The sequence below is a fragment of the Panthera tigris genome, chromosome C2 (genome assembly GCF_018350195.1).
Source record: "Panthera tigris isolate Pti1 chromosome C2, P.tigris_Pti1_mat1.1, whole genome shotgun sequence".
NCBI lineage: Eukaryota > Metazoa > Chordata > Mammalia > Carnivora > Felidae > Panthera > Panthera tigris.
The window spans coordinates 151,785,410-151,805,261 of NC_056668.1; the positions used below are offsets into that span (position 1 = coordinate 151,785,410).

The following is a 19,852-nucleotide window of genomic DNA, read 5'->3' on the forward strand; positions in this document are numbered from 1 at the left end:
AATGAACCCGGCTGAAGTTACATTTCTCTCTGAGCCAGAGGACAGAGGCTGGAGCTGGGAGCGCTTTCTTCCCAATGCCGTGGCCACCAAGGCCAAGGCAGCCCTGGATGTGTGACTCAGGGCTGGCAGCTCAATGGCTGTCCTGGCCAAGGCCGACTTCAGACAGGACATTGGTCTAGATGCTCAAGCCTCGGGGTGCCCATTTCTCCTACTCAAATCTGCACTGGAAAAAAAAATCTTCCCTTCTGATGTAATAGGAAGTAGGATTCTTCGCCTATTCCAGCTGTCGTGTTCACAGGAGAGTCAATTTCTTGGACTTGGTGATATTTGCTTTAAGATATATAAATATAGTCATTGACACAGATACATACTGTTTACAGGGTTGCTGTGGCAACCACATCCATGCTAAGGCCTGAGAAAATTGGGACAACTGGACTGGGTGGGAATACATGCTTGTGAAATCTCACCCCAAGGGGACCAAACAAGAAGACTATTTTTAAGCTAATGTGAGCGAGGCATTTCCTGATGGGCAACGTGGCTTTGCAAAGGGTCTCTGCCTGGATGACAGGAGGAGCATTTCGGAACTTCTCTTCCTCCCACAGTTTTACAGAAGCTCCCGGAGGCCCTGGCCACACGTAAATCATGTCTGCAACCCGCGGCACCTGGTACCGTGTTAAAAAGCTGTTTGTGTAAATGCCATGACCGGGAGTGCAAAAGGTGTCTCTTCCCGATTCCGTTTCAGTGGGCTCTTTTTCCAGAATCCAGCACTGTCTTTAATGTGACACACTGTAAGGGCTCTGGGTAGTCCCAGAGATTTCTCCGTTCAGCCCTGTGCCCGGATGAACAAGGGAGATGTCTCACTGCCTGGTATTTACGATCAGGTCATACAGACAGCGTTGCTTTCTAAAAAGATAGCACGTCCAAAGGACCAAGTGAAAGACAAAGACGTCATAAAATTAAAGTGGAGGGACTCCTTCTAGCTCAGGGTCTGTACAGACTGTCCTTTTAGATTTTTAAAACTGCGGGACGGCAAATACTCTACTGGTTTTCCTCGAAACACAGACACAGAGCGAGTTCTGCTTTACGGAAAAACTGGAGGTGGCTGAGTTCTGTCTGAGGGCATCCTTTGGTTTGCTCCATGGCCCTGCACCTCGCAGAACAGTCCCCTCTGCCTCAAGACGGCCTTTCCGCGATCCAGGTCAGCGCCTGTGAACAACGGAGTGGAGAGCTGAGCTGGCCCGCCTGGGACTGCAACTGGGATCTGGACTCACCTGGATTCCAGGACTGCCTGGGGCTGGGTGGCCTTTTACAGGCCACATTTCACGTCCCCTTACAACCTCCGACTTTTTTTTTTTTTTTTAACATGAGTCACTAAAGGCTGTCCTTGACCAAATTCAGGTTTTTTTTTTTTTAATTTTTATTTATTTCCGGGGGCGGGGTGGGGGGGGGCGGCGGGAGACGAACAAGGGGATAGAGGATCTGAACAGGCTCTGAGTTGACAGCAGCAAGCCCGACTCGGGGCTCGAACTCCTGAACCGTGAGAGTACGACTCAAGCCGAAATCAAGAGTCGGACGCTCAACCGACTCAGCCACCCAGGTGCCCCAACCTCTGACTTTTAGTATCAGCCATAAACTTGCTTCTAGGGACCTTCTGCCTCCCAGGACCAGAAATGCTCTCACCCTTGATGTTTGCCCAGGAATCTTTTGTGTTCTAGGCTTCATTTATTATTTTTTAAAACGGTTCCTACTAATCAGTCACCAGAGGCAGAAAACAGAGCCGGCAATAAAGGTGCTTGTGCCGTCAGAGCAAAGGAAGGCTATGCTAGCCATTATTTCTAAAAGCTGCGGAGCCAGACGCAGGCAGGCAGCTGGGGGTGCGAAAGATGCCCTCAAACTAGACAGGCTGCTAGTAAGACTGATCCCCACGCGCTCACGAGAGCCTCACCTCGGTGGGGCCCCAGGTGGGGCTCTGAGCAAATGCCTGGCCTCTGACTTCCTCAAACACCGTAGGAGAGAACAAGGGAGGGGCGGATGTTTCCTCCTCTGCCAGAGACCGTCCACTGGACACGCGCCCTCGTTCGTTTATATACACTCCGCAGGCTCGTGGGCGAGGCTTTCCATTAGGCAGAATGGAAGAAAGAAAACCCGACAGGCCTGAAGATTTGGGGAAAAAAACCCCACTGTTTTCCCCTACAAAGAGTTCGGGAGGGTCAGGAGACGCTCCTTCCATGCATGAGTTGCAAAGGGGAAGTGCCAAGGAAGAAATTTTGCAGATGGAACAGGTCACTCCTGGGGACAACCCAGCCTTTGAGAGACGGGAGTCCCCTCTCCTCTGCTTTCGGGGTTGACCCTGGAGGAGAAGCCAGAGACACAGAGAGGTAGCCAGGCTTCCGCGGTCAGTGGGGGCTGAACTACCTGTCTGCCTCACACACACTTGAAGTAGATGGCTTTCACACGTGTTTCACTACGGTGCCCTTTCTGAAAAGATTGCCCAGAAGCTGTGCCAAGCAGCTGATGCTTGCAAAAGTGGGGCTGATCTGGTTGGAAGAGGGATGGGGTGGAAACTTCTTCCTTTAATCGCCCCCCCCTTCTCCTCCTCCGCTGGGCCAAACTGCTCCCCTGAATCCAGGTGCCTAATCTGCCCCCCGAGATTGGATGGTCCCTGACACCTGTCTGGCTCCAATGTCTGCGGTGACATGCCCTCTCTCTTCCACCCTCCGAACCACCCAGCTTTCCACTGTTCGGCAGAGACTTCATACATGATAACGAAAATAAACCTCACAGCTGGCATTTCGACGCGGCTGGGCACCTCACCTGGGAAAGTACTACCTCACGTCCAGGCTGAACAAACAGTGAGTTCTCACAGGCATGGGCTCTGTTTCCACACACACAGGCGCTGAGGGGTCTAGGGTGAGGGGACAGATGGTGACGATTTCCAGTACCATGGAGGCCCAAAGTCTACGGCTTCAGCAGAATTAAAAATTAACGTGAGAGTAAAACAGCTCACTTTTCACTTGAAAGGTGACAAAGCGAGTATTCTCAACACAGACGATGTCCCTTCTTTCACTGGGTGTATTTCCTCCATCTTGTTCTTGGGAAGGACATCCACACGTGCACGAACGTACTACGGTTGTTAGGTGAATCTCCCTAAAGCACACACCATGTTCTCCTGCCTGACCGGAATTCCCAGAGAGATCAGAAAGCGCATTTTCCAAAGTGACACAGCTTTGCTGCATGTGTCAGTGAAGAAACTCTGATAGGATGTCCAACCTCCGCGGGATGACCCGGCCTTGTGTTCTTTCAGAGGCTGTCCACCGAGATACGTTTGCTGAGCGCCCACTGATCCAGGCCCTGTGCTAGGCAGTAGGGATCAGCAGACGATGAGGTAAAATAGACCCCTGCCCTCTTGAGCTTCCACTCAAGTGAGGGAGACAGAAAAGCAATTAGACAAAGTAGTAATAAATTGGGGCAGGTTTCATAGAGGAATCAAATAGTTAAGTCAGGGCATACAGGTAGTTGGAGAACGGTTCTCTGAGGAGGTGACAGGTAAACGGAGACCTGAAGAATGAAGAACGGGCTGTGAGAAAGACATAGTAAGAGCTTTCTAGAAGTGGTATCAGCATGTGCAAAGGGCCTGAAGCAGCAGAGGGTTTGGAGAGTTTGGGGGTGGTTGGCGTGTGATGTGGGGCTAGCATTGGATGATACTGGAGAGGCCAGGGCCCCACTGTGCAAGGTCTGCGGACCTTAATATGAGTCTGGATGACGTTCTTCTTCTTCTTTTTAATGTTCATTTATTTTTGAGAAAGAGAGAGAACGAGAGCACGTGTAAGTGGGGGAGGGGCAGAGAGAGAAGGAGACGCAGAGTCCAAAGCGGGCTCCAGGCTCCGAGCTGTCAGCACAGAGCCCGACGCGGGGCTCGACCTCACGGACCGCGAGATCATGACCTGGGCTGAAGTTGGATGCTTAACTGACTGAGCCACCCAGGTGCCCCTGAGTCTTCTAAGGGCAGAGGAGAGTTGGAGGGCAGGGAGCGGTAGGCATTATGCAGAGAAAAGACCTGGTCCAGGTGAGAAATGGTGGCGGCCTGGACTAGATTAGTGGCAGCAGGGATGGAGACCAGAGGCTTGTGCTGGGAGAGCCAGCTCTCAGGTTCTGGCTGGATAGGTCATCCCCATACCATCCCCTCTAAGGCAAGGGTATCTCTGGGCCTGACAGCCAAGGACCAGTCATGAAGACCACAAGAGGTCCACGTGAAGAACCAGCCAGAGCCCTTAGATGGTGCCACTGCGTCCCACCCAGGGAAACTACTCACGGACTAGCTGCGACTGGACACAGCCCAAGCAGAGAGGAAGGGGAGGGGAGGGGAGGGGAAGGGAGGGGAGGGGAGGGGAAGGGAGGGGAAGGGAGGGGAAGGGAGGGGAAGGGAGGGGAAGGGAGGGGAGGGGAGGGGAGGGGAGGGGAGGGGAGGGGAGGAGCAGAGTCTGATAATGCCTTACCATTTCAATGCTTCTTGCCTGTGATTACACAGAACCCCACAGGGAGGCAGAGCAGATGACACCCCAAGTGACAGGTGCTAAACAGGGCTCTCAGGAGGTAAGCGACTTGCCCTGGGAGTATACTCTGCTTGGGCCTGGGCCCCTGATCTCACTCCAGAGACTGTGCTCCTTCCCCAGGGAAGCCAGGGGAAGAAAGAAGGCCTGGGGTTCTCTGGGGCGTAGGACACGTTCATTCTCCACCGCTGCAGATATGAATTAGCACACATTTGGCAACTTAAAACAAGACAGACTTCTTATCTCACAGCTCTGTAGGGCTCGCCGGTTTCTCCGCTGTGGGTTTCACGGGGCCAAAATCCAGGTGTCGCCTGGCTGGGCCCTTACCTGGAGGTTCTGGGGGACAAGCTGCTTCCGGGCTTCCTCGGGTCGTTGGCAGAATTCAGTTCCCTGGGGCCGTAAGACTGAGGTCCTGCTTTCCTTGCTGACCCTAACCGGGGGCCTCTCGTGGCCCCTGCAGGTTCCCCACATTCCTTTTCAAACCGCCCCTCCATCTTCAAAACCAACCGTGGCCTGTCACGTCCTTCTCATGCTTCACATCTGACTCCTTCTCTTCCATCTCCCTGACCTCATTCCTCTGCCTCCAGCTGGAGAAAGCTGGGGCCCAGCTGGGTAACCCAGGAGCGCCCACAACCTTAATTACACCTGCAAAGTCCCCTGTGCCGTGTAGTTTATCGTAGTCACAGGTTCCAGGAATAAGGGTGTAGACATCTCCGGGGGCCATTCTGTCTACACAGCGGGCAACCTGGAAGTCCGGCCGCAGCCAGGTCTTTGGGGGCCTCCTGAGGAAGCATGAGTGCCATCGTAGTTTTTAAAGCTTTACTCTGTGCACAGGGTTTGAAGACAGGGTCTCTGTCATAGCCACTGGTATAGCCACCTGAAGGGGAAAGATAAGGTCCCCTCAGCTGATAAGTCCAGGGCCAGCCTTGCTTCTTTCCCAGCACACAGGCCAACTAGGGCCTTGCAGGATCCTTTCATTTAGTGCCATACTGTTTCAGCAGATGAGACCAACTGGGAGCCATTAATGAGAAAACTCTCTGGGTCTGTCACACCGAACTTTCGACAACCCACCTGCAAAGCCTTCCTGGGGCTACCGTGAGAGCTCCCAGGTGCTCCCCTGAACCCAGGCCAACCAGTCTCCCTGAGGCACGCCTCTGATCTCCCTGCACTCAGAAAGATGTAATGGTCTCCCGTCCCCTGCAGAATCAAGTCCAGCTCCACGGCCAGTGAACAAGTAGCCCCCGTCTTCACAGCTTGTCCTCTGTCCCTGACACTAGACATTCAACCATGTGGAAGACCGTCAGCATCCATCGGTCCCTCCTTCTCGGTTAGTCTGTCAAACCCCTCCAGCCCTGAGTGTCCAAATCCTACTTCTTCCTTCGGGCTCCAGCCAATTCTCCTTCTCCCCACAGAACACGGTCTCCTCAGCTGGAAATAGTCTCTGGAATGAAACACTCACGCACACTCACCTGAATCTCATTGTCTGCTCTGTACAAGTTATTCCTGTCCTGTAAGTCCAGTGAAGGTAGCGATGTTTTATCTTTTTTTAAGTTTTGTTTTACTTATTTTGAGAGAGACAGAGGGGGGTGGGGGGGAGGGAGGGAGGGGGAGAGAGAGAGAGAGAGAGAGAGAGAGAGAGAGAGAATGAGTGGGGGAGGGACAGAGAAAGAGAATCCCAAGCAGGCTTCATGCTGTCAGTGCAGAGCCCAATGTGGGGCTCGATCCCATGAACATGAGATCATGACCTGATCCAAAATCCAGTTAGATGCTTAACTAACTGAGCCACCCAGGCGCCCCAGCAATCTTCTATCTTTTTATCAAGGTCTTACACGAAATAGACATTGAAATGACTGAATTGCTCTTGGATTTATAGTCCTTTTAAATACGCTTCTGGTTAAGGGATAAAACAAGTTGTTTTTTTAAATTTTGTTTTAAATGTTTACTTATTTTTGAGAGAGAGAGAGAGAGACAGAGCATGAGCGAGGGAGGGGCAGAGAGAGAGGGAGACACAGAATGGGAAGCAGGCTCCAGGCCCCGAGCTGTCAGCACAGAGCCCGACGTGGGGCTCGAACTCACAGACCGTGAGATCGTGACCTGAGCCGAAGTTGGACGCTCAACCGACTGAGCCACCCAGGCGCCCCAAGTTGTGTTTTGATATTCTTGTTGCTTGCTTTTGTATTGAGTATCCCCTGACAGAGAAGTACGTCTCTGCTTTCCTTAAATGTTTAAGGAAAGTGTATGCTCAACAGGCTGAATGTCCTACCGAGGCCCGCAGAGGTCCCAGAATCCCAGTCAGTTCTCGGCACTGGCGGCAACTCCACTCGTCACCCCACAGCCTAGCCCTTATCCCACAGCCCAGACTCTCCCAACACTGTTCTTCACCCAGCAGAGGGGAGGCCCTGTCCCAGTCACTGCAAAACACCGCAGATCCATCAGTCAGCCTGAACTGTACATGCTTCGTCACCGTCTCCAGGTTCGACACGTCTGTGCAGTTACCACCTGAACGAGACCGTCCGTGAGGGCAGGCCCTGACTCCAAAGAATCACTAGGGTTCAGTTCACGCCGCTGCACAATCCTGTGTACCTACATGGGCTCGGTGCCTTTTAGTTAGAGAGACTGCAGTATTTAAGCCCTAATGTTCTCTGGCAACATGACTTAAAGAGCTCCCATGAGATTATTCCTCCCTGTGGAGAGGCCAGATGCTCTTTGTGGAACTGTCATGTACGCATACGCGGGCTGAAACACAGCTCTGTCCGCCGGAGCGGGCCTAGCTCTCAGAATCTTTCTCCCCCGCAAACCGAGCCAACATCTGGAAGACACATGGAGGATGATCATTCAATGAGTCCCCCTCCCACCTAATCAGGGAAAGGAGAAAAAGCAAGGATCACTCTCCCAGAATATTTCTCAGACTCCTGCACAATCTCCCCAAGCTAAGAACAATATTTTTCTTTCATTTTCATTTCAATCAAAGAATCACATGGTTCAGAAAAAATAATGACCCCCCTGCCACACACCTCCCTGGACCAAGTCCTGCTGTCCAGGGGCAACCACATGTTGCCACACGACCACGTGTTTCTTTTGATGATTAGTCAGATTTAGACATCTTCTTACTGAATTCTCGCCATGATGGACAGGAACTTATCTCACACGATTGCCCCCTCTCCTCTGCCTTCCTAATTTTCACAGGCGGACAGGCAAATCATTACTCTTAGCTCCTCTGTTGCATGGCTTCTCAGACCCCAGCTGCCTTAGAGTCACCTGGTCAGCTTGTCAAAGCACGGATTGTTGGGGCCTCCCCCATGAGTTTCTGATTCAGTGGGTCTGGGGTGGGGCCCAAGAATTTTCGTTTCTCACGAGATCCCCAAAGAGGCTGACATGGCTGGTTCAGCAACCACAGTTTAAGAGGTAGTACTCCGCTGATGACCTCTGTAATTTTAAGTCGTAAATAGCTAGCTCTCACTTCATCAAGTTTTGCACCATCTCTCGACTCTCCGATTTAAAAGATTAAGACGTTGAGAGAACTTCGATCATCATTCTGTTCTGACCTCTGGGCAGTCAAATTTAATGACATTTACATTTTATACTGTAACCGAAAATCAATAAATAATGCTAATTTTATGGCTACATGATTATTCACATTAGAACCGAGACAAGTGTCATGATTACATACACTTTTCTATGGGTGCAAAGCTCAACTCTGCAACAGGCTCAACAGGTGCAAATGCTCAGCTTCCACTTCGGGGAGAATATTTCTAGTATCAAAGTCCTTCTCTTCCTTATACTCTTCTACCTGCTCAAAATCCCATGACATTTTATGTTTCAACCATGACACATTGACCAGATTTCTGTTTTTCTGAGAGTTTTCGATTGCTTTTATTTTTCTTATTTGAGAAGCAATTTATTTCATCTATACTGTATCTTAAGTTTTGCTACTTTCTGTTATTCTGTCTATCGCCGGCTTCATTCTCCCTGAAGTTCACTGATCCCCTGTTCTAATTTGGTCAATTAGTTTTTAAATTTGCTGTTACCCTTTTGTTTCGTTGGAGCGCATCTAGAGTTATTTCCTTGGAAGGGTTCCTAGGGAGATAAACTATCTGGTTCTTGCCCATCTGAAAAATCACTGTATTCCAACCTCATACTTTACTGTTAGGCTAAGTATAAAATTCCAGTTTCAAATCACTTTCTCTCAGCACTCTGAAGCCTTATTTCACCATATTCTGGCTTCTAATCTTGCCAATCAGGAGTCTGATGGTCTGTTTAGCATGTATGATTCCAATAATGTTGTAAGTGGACATATATCCACCGCCCCCCACCCCACCCCCCCCACCCCCGCCAATCCTGAACTCTCTAGCCTGGCAGCATTTAGAAGTTTCCTCAAATCTTAGTAGCAGTGAATTGCAAATATCTTAGAAATCATATCTAGGATATTTTTGGTTTATCCTGCTTGTAAGTTGGGGAGACCTTTAAATTAAAAAAAATGTTTCCCTTTAACTCTGGGAAATTGTATTCTTTTGTCTCTCTTATAACTTTTAAAATTTTCTCTGTTTACCTTTTCTGGTATTCCTATTATTTGAATCTAGGACCTTTTAAATTGATAATTTAGCTCTCTCTTCTATTTGTCTTTTAGCTCTGCTTACTGGGGGATTTCTTTCCATTATCTTCTAATCCTACAAAATTTTTGCCTCTGCAACCGTATAGTTAATTTTTAGGAAACTTTTCTTTTTCCTGTTTCTTCCCTTTAAAGAAAAAATTCCAACCATTTCCTAACGGACAGAATATATTCTGAAATCTCCTTGTGTTAATTACATACATTTTAAGGTGGTTTTTAAGGTTATATAATCTCTTCTATTCCCCGAACAACCTATTTCCTTCTAAGTCAGCTATTCTGTTGTTCATTTTGGTCTTTTTCTTCTTCTCAATGTACCACATCGCCCCCTCCAATCTCAGGTTTCATTGGTTGTCCATTTGTATTTAGGAATAAGGCCAAAGGGCTGATTAGACAATCCGGGGACGAATGGTAGGAGGCTTACATCGGAGCCTCTAAATGCCAGAAGAAGCAAGGCTTTCCTGTGGGGAGCCAGCCACACTATCTCAAGCAATTTGTTAAATTCTTTAGAGAAGAAAATGCCTGGTTGTATGCTACTCTGAATGTCTCAAGTACATGGGGACAAGGACAGAGGTGAAGAGTCAACTCTTCTACTTACTAAACTTCACTTAATACCTCCCTTCCCTGTTCAGTCCCACCTGTCACTCTGGCACCCTTCTGTAAACCACTGCCCTGGCCATGGCTGCAGCGTTCTGGATCCCTGGGTAGACGGGCACCCAGCCTCTCTGTGTATGGTTCAAGGTTCACCCACCAACACTCTTTCATCTTCTTCCCTCACTGCAGAAAATTAACAGACTCTCTCATTGGCTGCTGCCCCTTCCCCTGCAGTGTTTTCCTCCCTGTCCCTATTTACTCGTATTTAATCATTGTATTGGGGTCTCAGGAACCGTGAACATACGTACTTGGTCAGCCATCTTGAACCAGAAGTGACCAAGAACAGCACTTTAATAAGCTGTCCCTGCATCATTGGCTTTGATTGGGCCGATTTACCGAGTCCCCAGCCTACTCCGAGTATTAATAACCAGCCACCTTCCAGGGTCCTTGTGTTTTGAAAGAAGTTCGTGTTTGAAATCAAAAGGAGAACCTGAAGTCAGAGTTGCCAGCAGGTCGTATGCGTATGTGTTGCGGGCGCTGGGCGCCCTGCTCACATCCCTGTACAACTGCTACCCGTCCCCCTGCTGACGGCAGTGTAGGCAGCTCACGGCTCACCCCCCCCCCCCATTCTTCCACAGAGAACTGTCCAAAGCTGAAGAGAATCTCCTTCAAGAAGACCTACGCTCCGCTTCTACACCAGCCAGCCAGCCGATGGTTGACTAACAAGGGGTACAAAAGGCCAGCCCCTCCTGCCCTGAGAAGACAACCTGTTGGTGTAATTCGTGCTCCCGAGTTCCCCAGCTAAGGCTAGACTAGCTGAGGCCAGATCGTTGCTCCGTCCCTTCCACTTCCATCCCTTCCTTCAGCTTCTCCTAAGAACACAGCCTCATTAGACCATGTGCCCCCAAATGCCTGCCTCAGGCTCTGCTTCTAGGGAAGCTGACCCAAGATCACGTGGGAGGTACTTTGGTAGAGAATTGGGATGCCTTGCTAAAAACCTCACTACTGAACTGAACATCCGGATGGACATCTCAAGCCTGACACTTCTCTGTGGCTCTGTTCACAGCTCTAATCTGCAAGGCATGGCTCACTGACGTGCTAGTTTTCCCCTAAGCTCAGAGCGGTCGGCGGGGGAGGGGGGCAGCGTGTGGTTCCACAGCTTTGCTCCCACCTGCACAGGAGTCTGGTTTCGCCAAGAAGCAGTTTTGCCTGACCTTCTCCCCACCAATGTCCTGGATCTGTGGTGATCTTGGATGTTGAGGGAAGATTTAAAACAGATTTGGGACCAGATTCCTTGCATATTTCCTGTATAGTAGACAGCGTTGCTCATCTCACGGATGGCTCAGGGCAGACGGGCCGCGCTGCAGTACAGAATCAGTTCACAGGCTCGCTCCTGCTTGTGGGGTCCGCACCCGACGTTGCTCTGAAGCTCTGTTCCACACGGCAGAATCTGATGAGTACCCAACGGGATGGGTGGCCCACCCACACTTGCAGTGCTTGGGCCATTCTGCGATGCTTGGGTTGAAAATTTCTAACTCAACCGCTGGTTCTACAAGATGATGTTCTTTTCTTGTTTTTTTTTTTTTTTAAATTCTTTAAAATTATTTTTGAGAGAGAGACAGAGAGAGAGAGTGTGCACATGCAAGCAGGGGAGGGGGCAGAGAGAGAGGGTGACACAGGATCCGAAGCAGGCTCCAGGCTCCGAGCTGTCAGCACAGAGCCCGACGCGGGGCTCGAACTCATGAACCGCGAGATCGTGACCCGAGCCGAAGTCGGATGCTCAACCCACTGAGCCTCCGGCACCCCGACAAGACGATGCTCTTGCTTCTTCACGTCACTCATGCCCTCACCAACAAAACATTTAGCGAGCACCTACTGTGTGATCTGGGCTCTGGAAGCAGTCTAGGAACAAGTGTCAGGTTCAGGGGCCAAGGAACCAGTTCATGGCCTCGAAGGGATTATGAGGCATAGTCCCTCAATGCGTTTAAATCATGTGGCTGTTAGAAGGACCCCCACGAAACATGTGTTCTATCATTTTGCAGATCAGGAAAGGGAGGCGCAGAGAGGGGGTGTGCCCTTGCCACAGTCCGCCAGGGCCACAACTTCCGCCACAGGCACCTGCCACCCCGGGCCCCGGTCCAGAGCTTCAAGGTTCTGACCTGATTCTTCTGGGCAATCTTCTGTCCCTTTTTCCAGCGGAGCACTGGTGTCAGAGGCGGCAGCTCCCTCTCCTCGTCTCCGGTCACATGCTCACCCAGGCTGTAGGCGGCTTCAAACACGATGGGACTGATGACGTCCTGAACTCTCCGCTGAAACAATAAACAAGCACGCGCGTTAACCGCTAATATTGGCCGACACGTGCGGAGCATTTCACAGTTTACAGAGGCCTTCCACACGGATGGCCTCACATGGTCCTCACAGCCACCCTTGTGAGGGAAGATTTTACTGCTCGCACCTTTTAGGTGAGGTAACTGGGACCAAAAGCAGGGAATGTCTCATCCAAGGTCACCTTGTGACCCAGTGGGGCCTTCCCCACTCTACTGTGCACAGTGCTAAATCGTCTTTCTCTTTAGCATATGGAATGCATTACCTTACTCGTCTTCCAAATATTCTTAGAAGCCAGCTGACGGGCGGGAGAGCGTCTGCACCACTGCAGGCTAACCCTTTGCATCCGTGGCGTTTTGGTGACCAAAGGCCTTTTGTATTGACATAAATACGGCTCTTGTGCCAGGGCAGGAAATCCAATGATACTGGGGGGCCTAGGGTCTTCCCAGGGTTGGTTGTCAGTGGAGTCAGGATTGAAAGTCTTAACTTCTGGCCTTTGAAATCGAAGGGCTTGAAGACCCAAAGGAAGGACAGGTTGGTGGTCACAACAGGGAAGGGAAGGGAAGGGAAGGGAAGGGGAGGGGAGGGGAGGGGAGGGGAGGGGAGGGGAGGGGAGGGGAGGGGAGGGGAGGGGAGGGGAGGGGAGGGGAGGGGAGGGGAGGGGAGGGGAGGGGAGGGGAGGGGAGGGGAGGGGAGGGGAGGGGAGGGAAGGGGAGGGGAGGGGAGGGGAGGGGAGGGAAGGGACGGGACGGGACGGGAAGGGAAGGGACGGGACGGGACGGGACGGGACGGGACGGGACGGGACGGGACGGGACGGGACGGGAAGGGAAGGGAAGGGAAGGGAAGGGAAGGGAAGGGAAGGGAGCAAACATACAATGAACACCTACAAGATGCCTGGCACTGTGGCAGGTGCTCTAGACAGATGAGCAACGGGCCCAAGCCCTTTGAACTAGGCCCTCTCATCCTCCATCATACGGAAAAAAGGAAAAGGAAGATACAAGGATAAGTCCCTCAGGCCACAAGGCTGACAAGGATTTTTGAGTCACATCTGTTCAAGCCTGCAGTTCTTGGTCTTTTGACACAAGGCGTCACCATCTCTGGGGGTCTCTGGGTTCCCGGAGAGGTAGGTAGTCCCCCATGAGGGCCAGCATGCGGGGAGCCAGCAGAGGAGAAGAGTGGCCCTGCCAGGGACTGAGAGAAGCTGGGCAGGTGGGCAGAAGCCAACCACGGGGCCGTCAGCAGAGCCAAGGATTCCCGCACACCACTGTCTGTGCGAAGTTTGGTGGAATTTCAAACAGATCGGAGCTGTGTTTGAAACAGCAGAAAGTTCTAAAGTTCCCAAGAAGTGCACAGCGAGGAGCCTGCTCCCACCCCTCCCTGATACCCAGAAGCCCTCTCCAGAGGCAGATACGCCAGTCAGTTTTTGCATATTCATCCAGTCTAGGCGTATGCAGGCAAATCGGACCCTGTGGCATCCTGCGGTTTGTTTTCTGTGCTTCGCATGGGTCCTGGAGACGGTCCAGTCAGGATGAAGGGCTGTGGTGCCTCTTTTCTCATAGCACAGGGCGTGTTCTATGGATGCCCTTACTGACCAACGTGTGTCCTCAAATCTGCTTTAACAAGAGAATGGGTGACGGCCCATCCTTCTCCAAGATGGGGTCTACTAACCTCAGTCCCCTAGGAGGGGAATAAATAAAAGGGCTGTGACCAAACAAGTTGGAGGAGGGGAGGGGGAGATACCAGGTTAAGGAAAGTCAAAGAGGGTTTTTATTCTGCTTTGTTTCCTCCTGTCTTTGTTGCGACTGCCTCTGAAAAAGGGTAAGGTCGTCTGTGGAGCGGACACTCAGGGACACTGGAGGGCAGAGGAGAAACCTTACGCACACCCAGGAAAGGGGGTGGTACCCAAGCCAGGGCGGTATGGGGCAGGGAGCCAGATGTGGCCACACCTGTGGCTGCTCACTGGGGAGCATGGGGACAGGGCACAGGGGCACAGATGAATGACTCTGTGGGTGGGGGGCCTGCAGACAATTTCTACTTGCATTCAGAAAACACAGCCGGGAACAGATTCAATCGTTCAGCATACACAAAATATAGGACCTCTCCAGGAGCGTGATGGGGAAGACTTTTGGATAAACTGCTTCCAGCAAATTCCGTCCGACTTCAGATTTTACGAACAGATCTTTAAGACGTGTCCTTTCCGGGAGCAAAACACACACCTGGGAACCAGATCTCTTCTGCCTTTGCTGACTCTGCTAAGCAGAATTTAAGGACTATTGGAGGTGGGAGAATAACAGACGAGTGCCAACTGAATGGTTTTACAAATCAATGCTTTCGTGGTGTTTTTAAAGGTTGACTATCTTCAGGGTTTGGACTTAAATTCTTCATGTTGAAATAAGCTGGTTCCTATGCTTTTATTCTTGGGGGAAAGGTTGAATCCGGGGGTGGGGGAGACAGACATAACTCATCATTTCCTGGCTACCAAATGCATGTATTCCAGAGACTGGCCAAGATGTTATTTTACGTAACCTGCGTAACACCTGAGCTTGGTAGATGATTGCTCCCATTTTATAGATGAGGCAACAGAGGCTCAGGAGCTCAAATAAACTGCGCTCCACCCCAAAGCTAGCAATTAGTGCTAGAGCCAGACTCATTCTTAGAACCAGAAGCAAAAGTGCTTTCCCTGAAGTTTATAAAATACTATTGAAAAGTTATCCCGGGGCGCCTGGGTGGCTCAGTCGGTTAAGCAGCCACCTTCGGCTCAGGTCATGATCTCACGGTCCGAGGGTTCGAGCCCTGCGTCGGGCTCTGCGCTGACAGCTCGGAGCCTGGAGCCTGCTTCCGATTCTGTGTCTCCCCCGCTCTCTGCCCCTCCCCCACTGGCACTCTATCTCTCTCTCTCAAAAAAAAATAAATAAAGATTAAAAAAAAAAAAGTTATCCCAACTGCTTTAGGTTCGGACATCACCCTAAGAAGTCATCCGTTAAGAGCACACAGGGCAGGGGTGGGGGATGTTTCTCACACCAGGATGAGTGTGAACAAGCGGCAAGTAGGAAACGGGGGGGTCTGCAAGCGAGTGCCGCTCCTCGCCGCGTGGCCCTTGAGCCTGGCTCACCGCGGGGGGAAGCCTTACGCATGGTGTGGCTTATTCGGGGTGAGTAACGAAGTCCGACATCCAGATGCTCTGGCACTGATGCACAAACCTGTTTTAACTAAGACGTTTGGAAAACGGCTCTTTTCACATGTCCCGGTAGCTCTGGGCCGAAGGGAACAAAACCACACCGAGCCGTGGGTGGAGGCAGAGGAGGGTCCCGCATTTTGAATGGAGCCAACACCCCCCCCCCCAGAGGACCCCGGCCCTCCCACGCTGTGTTTGTTTTATCTGAGCTGCAAAGGAAAAGGAGCAGTAACACTTGGTGGTTTCCTTTTCATTTCTGAAAGCTTCCCGCAGATCAGCACTGCAATTAGCGAAGAATTCCTCAGGATAGAGGAGGCTTAGCCTTCTGGCACGGACTGTAATCACTGAAATTTTACTGCTTTAAAAAAAAAAAAAAAACAAACAAACAAAACAAAAAAAAACACCACTACGAACTGAAGCTTCTAAAGTTGAACTTATTTGACAGGCCAAAAGGCCTAAGAATCTACCTTTTCATGCTAAAATTCTACAGGGGTCCCCTGATGCTTGAAAAGCTGAAGGAGCCCACATGGAGACCACACCCGGGCTGGCGGCAGAATCTGCGGTGGCTTTCGTTTTACAGGGGACTTACCATACGCTCAATTTGAAATTTATTGGGTGCTTACGAGATGCCAGGCAACGTTCTGGGCCCAAGGGAGACAGAGGTAAAAGACCTTTGGGGAAACAGGCAAAGCAATGACAAGCTAGTGTAACATGCACAAAACAGAAGAGCCTGTGGGGACACAAATGGGGGACATCTGATTCGGCCGGTGGGTTGGAAGGCTGCCCAGAGGAGATACCCTTGGCTCAGCTGTAAGACAGAACCACATCATCCAGAGAGCAGGCAGGAAGCATGGGTGGTCCGGCAGGGTGGAGGGGACATGGGTGTCCAATGGATCGCATCTGATTCCCAAAGGTGGGAAAGTCAGGCTTGTGGGCAGGAGTAGGGAGAGAAGAGGCTGAAGCAGAGACTGGCTCTCAGGGGGCCTCACAGGTTGTGCTGACTTCATCCTGAGAGCTGGGAAGGACTGGGAAGAGGGCAAGATGAGGCTAGAGGCCGTGTTAGAGAAGAACCCCTCTGGTGTCTTGCATTGATAGGTGGGAGGCAGGGAGGCCAGGAAGGAGGCTGGAGGAAGCTGTGTTCTATAAAGATCCCTCCAGCTGTAGCACGGAAGAAGACCGATGGGGGTAGGCCTGGGTGTAAGGATAGGAGGAGGCTGCCATTGGGCTTCGGAGGAGAGATCACGAAGGCCTGTGACAGGACACAGCAGTGGTGACGGAACAAAGGGGAGGGACGGGAAGGTGACTTGGGAGGAAGAGGAGATGGGACTGGGGACTGGCTATGGGGACGACGTCTCTTCCATCAAGAGTTACGGATGCCCTAGTGTTCAGCTTGCACGAGCGCACAGACACATATCAGTCAGCATCACGGTACCAGCGGGACAAGGGTGCGTTGAGCTTGGGCGTAGACATACTGGGCTTTACTACGGCACAGAAATCCCCTTCCTGTCTCCAGACTCGAACTCCACGAGGAATCTCCCCAAATATACCGATTTGGGCCTAAAACATGGTGCCTCCTTTTTCCTCCCCCCAAACTGTCCCCCTGCCCCAGTGTCCAGGGTCAGCCTTCCCTGGACAGACCCACACAGGCCCTTTGCCAATAAGATAGCCCACCCACCCATCTTTCCAGGGATGGGTTCTACTCTCCTTTGGACTAGGTCCTCTTCCTTCCCCAGCTCGCCTCACTTGTCAATACATTCTCCTGGGGCCCCTGGAGAGGGCCGTGGGGCCTCGCAAGGTCTGCTGACAAGAGGGAGTGAGGGCCTCAGAGCGAGATGCCTTCCTATGGACTCCCGTTCCTTCCTGGAGTGTCCCTCAGGCTTCTCCTTCTAACCCGTTACCTTGCTCTGAAAATGAAATACAAGTAACTCAGGTGGGAAATCCAGCAGGGGAAGCCCATGACGGGCAGGTGCCACCCACCCCCGGGGTTTCTACGAGAGAGGCGGTTCCCTGCCCTGTTACCCTGGGGCACAGAGGCAGCTGTCAGAGACCTCAAAGTCTCTGTCTCTTTTATTTGTAGAATGCTAGACTTTTCACGGGTGAGTGTAATTAGTATCAAATCACAAGACCCCACCGACCTGCCCAAAAGAGGACTACTGTCTGGGGGAACCCCCCCTCTCCCCAACCCAGGGTGATTCGATTCCACACCTCCCTGCTCCAAGACTGAAGTAAGCAGGCCCGGGGCACTGTGTACCCTCGACCTGCCTTGTGAATTAGAACCCTACTTAGCTGCTTTTCCCCAAGAAATGAAGGGTTTTCATCTTTCTTAGCTAACTCACAGCTGCAGGGGTCAGCTAAATGAAAACAGGAAGGGCTGGCCTCACTTTAAATGGGCAAATAACACAGAAGGTCAGCAACTAAGCCACTAGCATTAAGCCAGATAATTGGTTTCGGAAAAAACCTCTAAGTGTTTTTTAAAGAGGCCTTGGTATTTTTTCTTTTTCCAAACATGTGATTTTTTTTTTTTTTTTTTTGGTCCCTTTCCTATATCCTTTCTCCCTATTTCTGCCTATGCTCAGCTCTACTTCTGCCCGTGACAGCCTCGCAGGCAGGCCCAGGAATGAGAAAGCCCCAAAAGTGGAATGCTTTTTATGTCCTTGATCATAATGATTAAAATGGCAGTTAAATGTTATAACAGTTTAAAATTCTCATTAGCTTGAAGATTCTTTCCTATTAATTTTTAAAAAATTTTTTTAGTTTATGTATTTATTTTGAGACAGAGAGAACACAAGCGGGGAGGGGCAGAGAGAGGGACAGAGAGAATCCCAAGCAGGCTCACCACTCCATCTCACCACCATGAGATCATGATCTGAGCTGAAAACCAAGAGTCAGATGCTTAACCGACTGAGCCACCCGGGTGCCCGCTTGAAGATTCTTTTAAAAGCAAGGTGAGGATTTCACATTTCTCATAATAATAGAGTAACACTGCAGATCTACCCTCAATACAGGTAACAACTAGAAAAGCTGGATGGATCACTCACACACACACACACACACACACACACACACACACACACACACCTGTTTAAAGGTACTAGGGAACTATGAAGAGAGGCAGGACTTCAGAGTCTAGGGTCCCAACAAGAAGGCAAGGACATTGAGGGGACCCCTTACGCTGTGTATGGATCTGGAGGCAGTGGGGGATGGGAAGCAAAGAAAGTGAATGTGAAGTGGTGGCCAAGAGGCCGAGTTTCTGAGCTGAGTTGTATGAGTCTGTGAAGATAAAACCTGAAAGCCAAGCACTACTAAGGCCTCCTGGACTTGAGGGCCAAGACCCCAGAGAGAAGGGAAGCACACCGAGGCTGATATTGGACACCATATTTACTCCCAAGGCACTGGCTGAGCCCACAGCTCTATGGGGCTATGAGAGGCGGAATCCAAGCAGAAGACAGTGGTGAAGGCAAGAGAGGGTATAGTCAACTGTGCACTGGACAAAGCAGAAGACCAGGGATCCAGAATATAAGTCAACAGAAAATATCCAAACTGAAGCATGGAGAGGAAAACGGATAGAATATTCAGAAAGGTAAGAGGCCACAATGAAGGAATAACATTTATAATGATACACTAATTTCTACAATTATATAAAAACCTAACACAATGCCTAGCACACTGTAGTTGAGCAATAAGTGCTTTTTTATTTTAATTTGAGAGAGAGAGAGAGGGAGAGAGAACACGAGCAGAGGAGGAGCAGAGGGAGACAGAGAATCTTACGCAAGCTCCATGCTTAGCGTGGAGCCCGACATAGGGCTCAATCCTCCAACCCTGAAATCGTGACCTGAGCTGAAATCAAGAGTCAGATGCTCAACCAACTGAGCCACCTCCTGGGAGGTGGAGCATCCCCTTTATTTGTGGCTACTATTTTTTTAAATGTTTTATCTATTTTTGAGAGAGAGCTTGCAAGCAGAGGAGGGGCAGAGAGAGAGAGGGGACAGAGGATCAGAAGCAGGCTCTGCGCTGACACTGGTGAGCCCCACACGGGGCTCAAACTCATGAACTGTGAGATCATGACCTGAGTCAAAGTTGGATGCTCAACCGAGTCACCCAGGCACGCCTGTGGCTACTATTTTTATCATGATTTTTAAATGGCAACTTCAAAAACAGAGTTAAAAAAACCCGCTCTATTACAAAGTGAATTCTTATTATGAACTCCACATGTAGCCAGAACCGATTTCCCATTTTATGAGAGAATAAACTGAGGCCAAGTGTTTCACTTAGAGTCCTATACATTTAAAAACAAACAAACAAAAATTTAAATTAAAGCTGAAGGAAAAAGTTCCAGAAAAATTTTTTAAACAAAACTTTATGAAAAGCACAAGCGACTACAAGAATCTCATGAGACGAGATTCACCCTGGGAAGAGACAAAGCTTTATCTTTGGGCGAGTACAGTTTATAAACACAGACTAGACGGAGCTCTGAAAAACAGCTGAATTCAACGAACTCCAATAATGCTGTCACAAGAGAAGGAAATAAGTGGTGAGCAAATCAGTACGTCTTATTTCTGAAAGTTTCTCAATGAGATTAGAGATTTGAATTCTGACCACGTA

General features: G+C 50.4%; 1 protein-coding gene across 14 annotated transcripts in view; it reads right to left on the reverse strand.

Moving 5' to 3' along the window:
• The window catches only part of ITGA9 (integrin subunit alpha 9), a 400,223-nt gene that overhangs the window by 173,216 nt on the left and 207,155 nt on the right, over positions 1 to 19,852 (reverse strand). For all 14 annotated transcript variants that reach the window (XM_042956919.1, XM_042956927.1, XM_042956925.1 and 11 more), the window contains one exon: positions 11,910 to 12,059. In XM_042956919.1, coding sequence (XP_042812853.1) covers positions 11,910 to 12,059 — 150 coding nt within the window. The remainder of the gene's footprint in view (positions 1 to 11,909; positions 12,060 to 19,852) is intronic.